Raw genomic sequence first — 12,051 nt, 5'->3', positions numbered from 1 at the left:
CAAATAGGCTTATACGGGCTTCAGACCTAAGGCTTAGGTATATGGCTTAACTTCTCTAATTCCTTATCAGTCAAGATTTGTTGGGAAAATACGATTTAGGATTGAACTTTATGGGCAAATGATCCGGTTAATTCTGAAAAATCAGTAAAATCGGTTGCTATTTTGAAATTTGAGACTTTCGGGAACTGGGCTAAACCTGCCGCCGGGAGCCTGGGCTAAATCTGAAGCCGGCATTAGGCTGATATTCAAGAAAATTTAGCCTGTAAAATTTGGTAGTAAAAGATTTGTTCCAAATTGTCATACACTTAGGTCTTAGGATAATCGATTTAGAGGTCCTTTGCATAAATTTCTTTTATCTAATCCTTTAATGCCAAATTTAACTGGCTAAAAATTCTCAAGGATCAGCCTGAGTTTATTTAGGCTCTAAGATTTGATTCCGAAGAGAGCCCCACATGCATTTTTGCAAAAACTTATTTAATATTCAATAAATACATTGTTTTAATCATTTTAATAATTATGGTTTTAATGGAAAGCTTAGAAAGGTATATTCTGAAAGTCTTCTAAGACACTGAGATTTTTTTTAAATTAAGTAATTAAGAAAAGTTAGACCATAACGTTCTTACTTTTATAGCAGAATGCATTATTAATATGTATTGTACAAAAATATTAATAAATTCAATTCCAGGAATATTACATATCAATATGTCTACGTCTAATCGGAATCGATTTAAAAGAATAAATTTTTACGCATTGTAAATGACAAAGAGAATTTTCACACAACTACGAAGCACCGTATCTTCGGGATTATGCTAATTTTACACTAATTCCTCATCCACCCTAGTTTGTAGCATTGATGTGCTCAAGTGAAAGAACGAAGTTCCAAATGCAAACGTCACGCCTCTTTTTATCTGATTTTATTATCTGCAAATTAGACCTTTTTATTTTCCAGTTAATGCCAAACTAATCTCTGCTTCATTTTTCACATGTACTGAGCATTCGAGAGGGGTAGTGTGGGACCTCTTTCAGCCCAGTAAGTGGAAAAAAAAGGTGCAAGAAAGGAGGCAACAAAGTGATGTAGGGTGAAGATGCCACTTGCCAGTCACGTGACAATTGGGGTATTTACCAGTTCGATTAAAGACACGTGCCTAGTGTTTGGTTCTTAATACGATATTTGCGCATTTCTGGTGGATTAACTCACCACCGCGATGGATGGGTAAATTTAAGTTAGACAGACTGAGTGGGATTTAGTGTCACATTAAGGGCTGGCAAAACAATCTCTGAAAAAAGAGAGGAACCCACAGAGCATTTCTGATATGAGTGGTTCAAATATCGTTAAATAAGCAAATATTACAATTGAGATTACATGCCACTGAGAAGGGTAAATTTCTCCCCATCATCGTGAGCCTTTCAGTATAGAAAGGGCTCCAGGGCCAATTGCCCTTTTTGTGTATAAACAGCACTTGACATCCCGCAGAGTTATTTTCATACCCATAATCAGTGACAAACAAATTGGTAAAAATTGAAACATCGGGTTTTCCTAATGGACTCATAAATTAAATAACAGACACTCTTTGATATGGGAAACAAAAGTATTTCAACCGAGGACATAGGGCCTTTCCGGGTTTGAAGTATACAATAAATACAAAAAAAAGTCAAGAATATTTCATCCAATAATCGATTGGCACATTATCACAAATTGTCTACCCAATCAATTTTATCGTTAATTAACAGGAATTTATCAAATATTCATTGAAACGAGATGCTAGCATACATAATATACGCGTGCTTTTAAAACAATTTGTATGTAAGCAGATAATTGGTGAGTGCCTCAATAAACACCCAGTCACAAATCATTATTACATTATACATGGGTGTACTTTTATGTTTAAAAAAAAATACCAATGACAAAAAATATGGGGAAAATGTTATCACAAAACATTCACTACAATTATCTCTTTTATTTCCATATGCTTGGAGGATAGTTGATTAGTCTGACAGCACCCCATTAGTTTTACAATGGTCAAAAGAATTAATTAGATTATCTAAAAATCCCATCCACAGTAAATAAATTATAATCTATTTTGTCGTCTTTTCTTTTCACTTTTTCAGGGTCCGCCGTTGACGGTGATGACGAGAGTAGTGCTTCTAAAAGACGGAGATCGAGAACGAATTTCAATTCTTGGCAATTGGAAGAGTTAGAACGCGCCTTCTCTGCCAGCCACTATCCCGATGTCTTTATGCGCGAAGCACTAGCAATGAGATTGGACCTCAAAGAAAGTCGAGTAGCTGTGAGTATTTTATGCCATGCTAAATGTTAACTTCTCACTCTTACTAAATCAATCATTCACATTTATCATTTCTCACCTTCTCTCTTACCGTCAAAGTGCCCATGTTGAATTCTTTTGCCTCACAAATAACAATTTTTCATGTGACACTGCAGGCTATACCCGACAATAAATAACTTCTTTTATCGCCCCTTTATTGACCTCTGGCATGAATTAATTTGCGGAAGTCTATATTGTTAACAAGAGCAATAAACATAGACGAATGAATTTTTATAATTTATATATAGTTTCCCAATCATATCCCTTGCAATAAACTCCAAAACAAGTGATCAGAATAGCATAATACTCCCCCATATTCCGAAATAAATCTTTAAGCTTTAAAATTTTTAATTGAAAATACTGCAAGCATTTTTTTTATTATTTAGAGTCAAAATAAATTATGTAAAGGGCCAGGGGAATGACGTTCCCTATGTTTCCCGTATGTTTCTAGCGTGCCGAAAAAACTTTGGAGTTTATTCGGTGTTTTCTGTCATTGTGGAATGAATTAGCAAAAAATATAAATAAAAAATAACAGGCAATTTAATATGGAATGGGCATCCGAAAACCCCAAATTGGCAACCTACGTAGTTTCGGAGATATCTCGTGAAATGTGTACGAAAACAGGGAAAATTTTATACTAAAACTGGTCGCATTTTTCAGAGCTAATGTCACTCTTCTGTAAAGGACAATGGACAAAAGTGGTCTGTGGTGCGTCCACCAATGAGACCTATATCATTGGATACGCATTTGTAAAAGTAACAACTTTTGTTCCGGAGCAAAGTTCTAAACCAGACCTGTGCTCGTTAAAAGTCGTGTAATATCGGAAATTTTGTGTTGATAATTTTAATGGAAATTACAGATAGCCATACTGGTAACACTAATTCTGCTCATTCATGGTGCCATGACAAATATTTTTGCGCCAAAAAGGCATAACAGAAATAAAAACTCATATAGAAAGAAATTGTCTATAATAAAATACAAAGAAATTAAATGCAAATATCACTTTAAATGGAAAGTCCTTAAATCGCGCGCAATTCAACTGTGAGAGAGAAATAAAGACACAAATAACTCACTTGAAAAACGTCTGTAGGCGCTGCGGTTGCAAAAAATCTCTAAAATGCCACAAAATATTTTCTTCCCTATTTTATGCTTCTTAGCAGGTCGTGTCCCATCTTGTAATATGTACTTTTGCATTCCTTATTAACCAAAATAATGTTGTACCAAAGGATTTTTCTTAAACCTATCCTGAATTTTGAGACAGTTCAAAAGAATATGAGTCTTCCAGCTCAAAATTTCATCCCAATGTTTTTATTGTAATATCGACAATAATTTACAATTACCTCAATTAAGTGCATTCAACTAAATTATTAAAAGCATTTTCTTGTGAAAATTACTTAACTCTAAGGAATTAAACAATTTTCACATTAAAAAACCTTTCATTTTCGCTATGTGAATTTTCGCGACATTTCGAAGAATGCCAACAGGCACCACCAAATTCTCTTCGACTTTTCTTTTAGCTCAGGCCTGTCTAAACCATGGGGGAAAAGTTCTAGAGCATAAAAACTATTTTCGTAGAAGACAAACAATGTCTTAGGGTAAATAACCCAAGTGGCAAAAATATGTCAGTATGACGTTAAAGTTATCGTATGGTAATAGTAATTATTTGGTGCACCCGCACGTCATACTTTCGAAGTGGGGAATAACCTCCACGTTATAAAGAGGTAAGCGAAGCGACACAACTTACCATTTTGGTAAGTTCACTAACGATAGTGACACGTTAGTTGAACGTCGCTTCTTACCTCTTTTCTATTTGTCTCTTTCTACTCCGCATTCTTTTTCTTCGTTCTCTTTTTATTTCCATGACGCATAATTCTATCATGAAATCTCTCACTGAAAATATTTCAATAATCAGCGCGCAAATATCGCGGGATTTCATTGATTTTATTTATTATATTGAACATGCCGATGCCGTTTACCGATAGAGATATTATCAAGTATCGATTTAAAATATCTCCCGACCAGAAAAAACTGATATTTGACAATTTTTCAATGGAATAATTCCAAAAATTTTCTGAATTTTTTTTTAAACTATTCCCTATAATTTCTGACATATTGTTACAACTTCTTGGTCATAAAAATAAATTTCATAAGGAATTAGATTTCATGAAAAACGGAATTTAAAGTCAGTGTGAAAATTTTGAATTCGGGCGCAACAAAATCTTATGGCGCACTCATCCCAATAAAAGTGTGTCCGCGTCCGCGGATAGTCATACGACATCTATTGAATTCCAAAGATGGATTCTTTTAACGCTCATAGTATAATAAGATAGATTTTTATAAAATAATTTTAGACACTTGCAGATAACAATAATTTCTGGAAATTACGTTATGATTATAAAAATTTTTAATGAAAACGGGAAAATTTATATACATAAATTTATATTTTATTTTGAAGGGATTATCTTGAATCGGGTCCCGGTCAAAATCGTGAAAGCCAAAATCCCGAATTTTTAAAAGTGTCATGGCTACTCCCATTATTGCACTCGCGCATGGTGGAGACAAAGGAAAATTTTCTGTGTCTTGGGAAATTATTCTACACATTATCTTCCATATAATTCCATCCCATTTCAGGATTTTGGTGTTCGGGATTTTGATTTTCGGGATTTTGGCTTTCGATATTTTGGCTGCCTCCGCTTGAATCATGTGGCGTACATTTAGTCCTCAAATCCAACATAACAATCATAAATGTTTTCTTTCTAAATAAATTAAAATAAGAATAAAATTTCACAATTTTGTGTTAAATTATTAAAACCACTATACAAAATAAATATGATCGATTTTTTAAAATGTTAAAAATATTTTTTTTGTTGTATCAATTTAATTTTACTTGATTTTTAAGAAAACAATTGCTATCTTTTAAATTTATTTTAAATTTTTCTTCGTTAGTGAAAGGCTAAGAACACGCTTTCGTCCAGGAACGTAATGGAATGCCATTTCCGAAAACTAAAAAGCGTTGTTTTGAGAGCAATTTGTCCACAAACTCTAAAAATAAAACTTGCAAAAGAAACTACTTATATTTTTGTGAGAAAAAAATCTCTTAGTTTTCTACAAAAAATGTACTTTAAATTAAACTTCTGGAATATTTTGTAATATCTACAATGCTTGAATCGACTTTATGAGGGTCCTCCTAGAACCCCAGGTCACTATCTCTAACTTCTTAGGTTAAAACATACCGCTGGCCGAATAATCAACGTAGTGTCATTATTAAAAATTGTTAGATTATATTATACTTCGAATAATTATTTTATTACTGAATTTTAAAATCTCCTATTATTATGTTATGTTTAAGTAAAATCATCTATTTAAATTTAATTTAAATGCAAACAATAATTTTTAATAAAATTTTAATTTTTAATATGAAAGTAGAAATACTCTGAATAATTCGTTAGCAAATTATTTCCAAGAACGAAAAATTTTATCACACATTTATTAAATTCAAGACAATCAAATATTACATTTCATTTTTTTTAAGCTATTCCATAACCTAATATTTTTATATTGTCATTTCTAAACGTTTAAAAAGCTGCAGATATTCTATTTATAGGGCTGAGAGTATTGAAAGAGCAAGGTGACAAAATTACGTTATCTGTACGTAAATTTTCTTAAAAACAGTTACGTCATATTTTGAGAAAAAAACGACGAAAAAATTACGTTATTGTAACACAGCAAGTCTGACGTTAATATTTTAAGTAGCCAAAACGTTATATTTAGGTCATAAGGTTTCCTCGGCTCTTTGCAACTTGAAGTAACTTGAGTGACGTGCAACAAACGTTTCTTTTACCTCATTTTTGCACTATAGTAAATTTTTGCCACTTGGGAAAGCTAATTCAAAACCTGCTCTAAATGGAAATTTTTCGCTACTCCAAATGGAAACATCATTTTTTTCCATGATAACAGTACTAAATTATTATATTTTTATATTTTCTATACCTCAGTTTTATTATATAGCTAATTTTGCTCTAAATAAAGCGAAAATCCATTCATATTCACAAATTTTAATTTATAAATTGCTCAGAAAAATGAAAAGTGTACCTTTTCACTATCGATTTTTTTATCGATCAACCATATTTTCTAATGAAAAATACAATAGGGTGATTATTCTTTATCCGTTTTCCCTTTACATTTATGTAATATTTCTGGCAAAATTATGTGAAATTAAATGTTGATCTGTATTGTTAACAGTACGTGAAGTTTTCAAATGAAATAATTACCTATTTCGTGAACAAAAAGAGTTTTTCTGAAGTGTCTGCAAATGATTCAATTAGAAACACCGCAAATATGATTTTTTTTTTAATCAACGAATATCGTCCCCTGAGTCTAGGTAGTTTTTTATCCTTTATCATTACGTACAAAATAAGCCTGGTTCCATATGTGGACGCCACACAGATCAACATTTGCGTACATATATTTTTGCCCATTGTTCTTTATAGAATTTCAACCCTTGAGAAAAAAACTACGATTCATGTACAGGAGCAAAAAAATATTTACCTATTCCACTCGTTCTGTAATAACCTTCCCGATTTGAAAGCTCTCTCCGGTTAAGGTTTTTCCTTTACCGATTCGAAGGTATATCAGAGAGAACTTACCTAAAAAGCCATTGGAAGTTCGAACTTTTAAATTTAAACCGACGAGTTACACAAAAGTGAGCAAATTCATGAAAAGGACATTTATCTTAATAAAATTGCAATTCAAACATTCTGCCATCCTGAAATTCCACAAAACTACACAAAAATTCACTAATTGCAGCGAAAGTTTACACAATGTTGTTGACTTTGTTGATGATTGAAGTGTCAAGAATACAGAAATCCGAAATGGCGGAACAGTCAGCGCTAAAGCGACGAATACGTGAACTTGAACTTTATGCTTCCGATAGATGTCCAAATAGGTCTAGCGTGGCTTGGAGTGGATTTGTCTTTTTAAACGAAGCCGGAACAGTTGGGCTACATTTTTTGCCTCTAAAATTTTACGCACTTTATAAATCTCACCTAAAAAATCCTCTATTAGCAATTCCAAAAGAAGTCATTTTATCATTTCGCTAGCAGTTTAAAAAAGCTTTAGGTTATATTAAACCTACATTCTCAAAAATTCAATTTTATATAGAAGAGTGTTTTAATCTGTAATGTAGAGAAATTTTTGCTTAATAAATTTAGTCAAGACGTGAAAATAGTTTTAAAAGAGTCTTTATATTTTAAATGTTAAAATTTTGACCTCGAAAATATAAAGCATCCTAACCATTTGAAATATTTCTAGAGTGTTTGGTATAATCTTTAACCTTTAAATTCATTAATCGTCATACACTGAGAGAAATCCGAAAAAGTTAAAATAACATTCCGGAAATTTTTATTTTGCCCTGCAGTATTGATCCGAAATCGATGTTAATATTATTCTTTTTAGGTGTATTAGGGGTTAAAGTTACCCTTTTTCATGTTGATTTTACCCTTAAAAAGGTATAAAATTGACATTAAAAATGTTGATATATTTTTACACCTAAAGATTGTTAAAATTATCAGGAAAAAAAGTTAATCGTAAACCCTTTTTTTCTTAGTGTATAGATCAGATGCAAATTCATACTTCGCAAACATCTTGTTTTTTTTATTTGTTTAATTGCTTAAGGTTTTTGCAACAAAATTCTGCCAACTGGACATTATCCTTGTCGATAAAAAATCAAAATTTCATTCGGTTTTTCTAATTTCAAAGCCCTTTTTAAAAACTATAAATTTTAAAAAGTTATTTGTTTTTTTTCTTTTGTAGGTATGGTTCCAAAACAGACGAGCCAAATGGAGGAAAAAGGAACATACGAAGAAGGGCCCTGGACGACCTGCGCACAATGCCCACCCGCAATCCTGTTCCGGCGAACCTATCCCACCGAGTGAGCTGCGCGCCAAAGAGAAGTACGTATATTTGAAAATTTGTAGATGATGAATCTTCACCCCTTCCAACTGACCAGATCCCTCAAATCTGCCCCCGAAAATAGAGCGCGACGGAGAAAGAAGTTGGCCAAAGCGCTGGAGCGCCAGGCGCGCAAATTGCGCTCCAAAGGCATCACGGTGGACCTCGAGACCCTAAAGGCTGAGTATTTGTCGCAACATCGAGTAAACTCAGATTCTGAGATCGATGATGATGACGCACCAATTGACGTTGTTGGCGGCGGTGATTCCAGCGATGAACCTGAAGATTGTTCCATCACACGACGCCCAAGTGATGAGGAATGCCTTGGTGATGATGGTGACGAGTCCACGCCTAAGATGACCATCCGGCCCAATCCCTTTAGTATAGAGTCCCTACTATACAACAACACATGAGACCCGTAAGTCTGCTCTAACACACAACATTCCACCATAGTCGTTTTCCATTTATTATCTCTCCATCAATTGACTGCAAAAGTTCATATACCAAGAACTTCTTATTTTGTGTGCTAGTGAGGAACGTTTATTATATATTTTATAATTAATATATTACTATTATTATTGAATGATAATAAAATATAATAGTACAGAATATGATTGCCATGGACGATGGGAGGAAATCAAAATTGCATTACGACGTCTAATGATCGATGCTTAACTTGATAGGAGAGGCGATTAGTAGAATTCATATAGTTTTGTTTTTTTTTCGATTAGAAAACGCGCGAGAGAAGTAGGAGGCAGGTGAGATAATAGTGATCACGATTGAATCATAAGATTTGTGCAGAAACTGAATTTCAAGCAAAAATCACAAAAGTCCGACTGAAAAGAGACGTTAGAAAAGCCAAATAGCCATAGAGACCACTTAAAATTTTACTAAGAAAAAATGAATTACACACGACGAAAATTTAAAACATCTTTAGAGCAATAGGCTTAAATTGCTAAATTCAGAGGAATTCACAAAAAAAATTCCTTTTTTCAATTTTCTGAGATCTAACAGACTAGATTCAAAAACTGAAGCATCGTCATAAACTACGAAAAGCCTTAAGCGTTTTTTAAGTCTGATTTTGCATAGAGGCAATGTTGGATTTCCCGTACAAGCACCTCCCCAAAATAATTTTAGGTCATGCCCTCTCCTTTCAAGAATATGTTTAAATAATATTGACCTTCTTGAATTTTTAATATGTAACAAGGAGAAGGTCTTATGGGATACAATGAGTAAAGGCCTAAATAGACTCAGGCTGATCCTCGAGAATATTTAGCGTATAAAACTTTGTAGTAAAGGATTAGGTAAAGGAAGCAAAGGATCTCTAATCGATGATCGTAAGCCTTCAGTGTATGACAGTTTGGGATAAATCTTTACTACAAATTTTTACAAGCTAAATATTCTGGAGGATCAGCCTGAGTCTATTTGGGCCCTAACGCCTATAAAAAAAAGAAAGCACACCCCCCAGAAAAAAGCGCTAATTGAAATTTTAACCACAACTTTGTGATATTTTTTCGCCACATAACCAAAAAAACGACTTGTAACTTGTTTATAATTTTTAAAACTATTATATTGTGAAACTTTGTGTATTTCAACCAAAAGTTATTGAACTTTCAACAGAAATTGTTAAATTTTAAAAAGAAAATTATTTGTTTCATTCACAACTGAAGTTTAAAAAATTCGAAAATCAGTTTCGAAAATCAAAGAAAGATATTTTTACTTATCGTTTTGTCCACATGGTGGCAGAAGTACTTCCTGTTCGAATTTTGAAAAGTTTCAAGTATCAAAATACAGTGCCCGCTTCGTTATTCGGATAATTGGGAGACAATATGACAGATGTACGCTTCGTTATCCGGATGGATTTTTTGAATTTGTTCAACGTCTCGAAAATATAATACAAATTTTGTTTGTAGAATTAGAATAAAATTTTTAAAGAAGACATAATTACAGAATTCTATTCCATTATATACTTCATTTATTAAACAAAAACATCACAGGATAATTCATTTTCATTGCTGAACACATACACTGAGAGAAATACGAAAAACTTAAAATAACATTCCGCAAATGTTAATTTTACCCTGCATTACTGATTCGAAATCGGTGTAAATATTATGCTTTTTAGGTGTGTTATGTTTTAAAGTCACCCTTTTTCATGTTAGTTTTACACTTAAAAAGGTGTAAAATTAACATTAAAAAATGTTGATATATTTTTAGACGTAAAAAGTGTTAAAATTATCAGAAAAAAAGTTAATCGCACCCTCTTTTTTTCTCAGTGTATGCAATGCATATATAATCGCAAAATTATTTTAAATGTAACCGTCTCGTAGGGAAAATCCGAATTATCCCGATTTAGTGCCGCAATTTTTCACAAGGCAAGTTAATTTTTACAATTACCACCTTCACTTTAGCATTTTTTTTCACTAAATTAGAGAAACACGGGCAACAGAAAACATTAAATGCTCGAGAAGGGAATTCTCAACTAGAGACAACAATATCAAAGTTCTCAGACTCGCCGCTATTTTTTCGTCTTGTCTTAAAAAAACGTGAAGTCAGACAATCAATTAATTTTGTACGACATGGCAGAGGGATGGAAAAGGCAGACAGTAACGCTCATTTCATTTATAAATCCTCTAAAAAAAAACTGAAAAATTCTTTTAAGTGCTTCTAAGTTTGATATTTCATAAATTCTCCCACTTTGTGCGAACAATTATTTTGAAAATTCGAAATTCAGTTTGAATTCTTAAATCATCAACGACATTTTGTGCAAATCGAGTTTCATTTTACTTTTTTATCCAATACACTATTGGAGAATCAATCTTCAGCTGTGAGTTGGAAGATTGAATTTTCAACTAACATTGTTGAATTTTTAAACAAAAGTTGTGTAAAAAGCGTTAAATTTCCATTTAAGATGTATACTTCAGTCGAGATGCTTTTCATTGGGCAAAATTTATATGAAACATCAAAATTGAAGATAATTTTCAGTGAAGATTAATAAAATGGATGTAAATCGGTATGTAAATTGTCTTCGATAAGGGGAGGGGCATGTGTCTATAGCTACACCCTGGCCAACTGTTTTTTTTTTTTAATATGGAGCTGTTTGAAGTCAACTCAAAAATTGATCTCAAACTCAGCTTATTTCTCAGAGTGAGAAGGTATTTAGATAGAAATCTAGTATGTTTATCCCTCTTTAAGGAACAGAGTCCGGAATGTAAGAAAATGACTTCAATTTTGAAGGCCACTCACCGGGAACTAGGTCTCTGGTAAAGATAAAATTTTTCAGCACAAATGTCGCTGATGCTCGAAAAATTCAAATTCAGTTTCGAATATTTGTATTAAATTTTCGCACAAGGTATGGAAAATTTATGAAATAGCACACTACAAATCTGGCGAAAGCTGTACTCAGTGAAAATGGAGTGATTTAATAATTGAACCAGACAGTAGTAAACGTAAGTTACTTTGTGTTTTTCCTCATAACAAACTAAAGACCAACACATTTTGGCACTTACGCACTTCGAAGTGCGAACAAGATGTACTTCAGCCACCTTACGGGATTATCAAGAAGTAGGATTGTCTCTTATTTAACTTTTGAAATAGATCTTAGAATTTTTGAAATTCTACTCTGTGAATAGTAAGAATAGGCTCTATATGTTCTTAACCCTTTAAGGACGAGATTTTATAAATGAAACAGGATTATTATGAGCCACATTAATTGTCCTACAACGAAGTGAAAACTGACACCGTTTTGGGTACTCGAAAGACTTCGAAGTTCAAAAAA

At 32.8% G+C, this 12,051-nt stretch overlaps 2 protein-coding genes across 2 annotated transcripts in view; one reads left to right on the top strand and one right to left on the bottom strand.

Annotated features, from left to right (window-relative positions):
- Positions 1–9,260, top strand: part of LOC129803378 (homeobox protein unc-4-like) — a 56,516-nt gene extending 47,256 nt beyond the window's left edge. The window contains exons 3-5 of the mRNA XM_055849865.1: positions 2,110–2,288; positions 8,136–8,275; positions 8,332–9,260. Coding sequence (XP_055705840.1) covers positions 2,110–2,288; positions 8,136–8,275; positions 8,332–8,686 — 674 coding nt within the window. The 3' untranslated portion in view covers positions 8,687–9,260. The remainder of the gene's footprint in view (positions 1–2,109; positions 2,289–8,135; positions 8,276–8,331) is intronic.
- Positions 1–12,051, bottom strand: part of LOC129803379 (protein ABHD11-like) — an 80,562-nt gene that overhangs the window by 19,022 nt on the left and 49,489 nt on the right. The window lies entirely within an intron of this gene.

The sequence above is a fragment of the Phlebotomus papatasi genome, chromosome 2 (assembly GCF_024763615.1).
Source record: "Phlebotomus papatasi isolate M1 chromosome 2, Ppap_2.1, whole genome shotgun sequence".
In the NCBI taxonomy this organism is placed as follows: domain Eukaryota; kingdom Metazoa; phylum Arthropoda; class Insecta; order Diptera; family Psychodidae; genus Phlebotomus; species Phlebotomus papatasi.
The sequence above is the reverse complement of the archived record's forward strand: the minus strand, read 5'-3'. Positions and strand labels throughout refer to the sequence as shown.